This window comes from Charadrius vociferus, unplaced genomic scaffold (genome assembly GCF_000708025.1).
Source record: "Charadrius vociferus isolate BGI_N301 unplaced genomic scaffold, ASM70802v2 scaffold2715, whole genome shotgun sequence".
Taxonomy (NCBI): Eukaryota; Metazoa; Chordata; class Aves; order Charadriiformes; family Charadriidae; genus Charadrius; species Charadrius vociferus.
The window spans coordinates 12480-12831 of record NW_009648635.1 but is presented as its reverse complement, the minus strand read 5'-3'; the positions used below and the strand labels follow the sequence as shown (position 1 = coordinate 12831).

The 352-nt window shown below is 51.7% G+C and overlaps 1 protein-coding gene across 1 annotated transcript in view; it reads right to left on the bottom strand.

Annotated features, from left to right (window-relative positions):
• Positions 1-113: 113 nt before the first annotated feature.
• LOC104287510 (isocitrate dehydrogenase [NADP], mitochondrial-like) overlaps positions 114-352 on the bottom strand; it is a 10765-nt gene continuing 10526 nt past the window's right edge. Inside the window, exon 7 of the mRNA XM_009886227.1 lies at positions 114-154. Coding sequence (XP_009884529.1) covers positions 114-154 — 41 coding nt within the window. The remainder of the gene's footprint in view (positions 155-352) is intronic.

Here is a 352-nt window from a genome sequence, read left to right as displayed (position 1 = left end):
CCCGAGCGGGCGAGAGCTGTCCCACTTGCTCTGGCACCGGCTGCCGGCTGGCGCGGGCGAAGCTGTGGCAACCTGCGCGAGGCCACGGGGCACATACAAAACAGAATATTTTCTTACAAACTAACGGCGAAGCTCAGAGGAAGCGGCAGCAGCTCTGGGTGAGGAGCGGCTGTAGTGAGCAGCGTATTTAAAGGAAGGCAAACCCTGTCCAACTTGAGCAAATGATGGTATTTTGAAAGTAATTTATTTTTTTCAGATGTGCCGCGTGGTTGGATTTATCTTTTCACTGAGTTCAGTTTCCTTCAACCAATGTGCTTTGTAAACCTGTGTAACGTGTGTGGTCTCTGCGCAG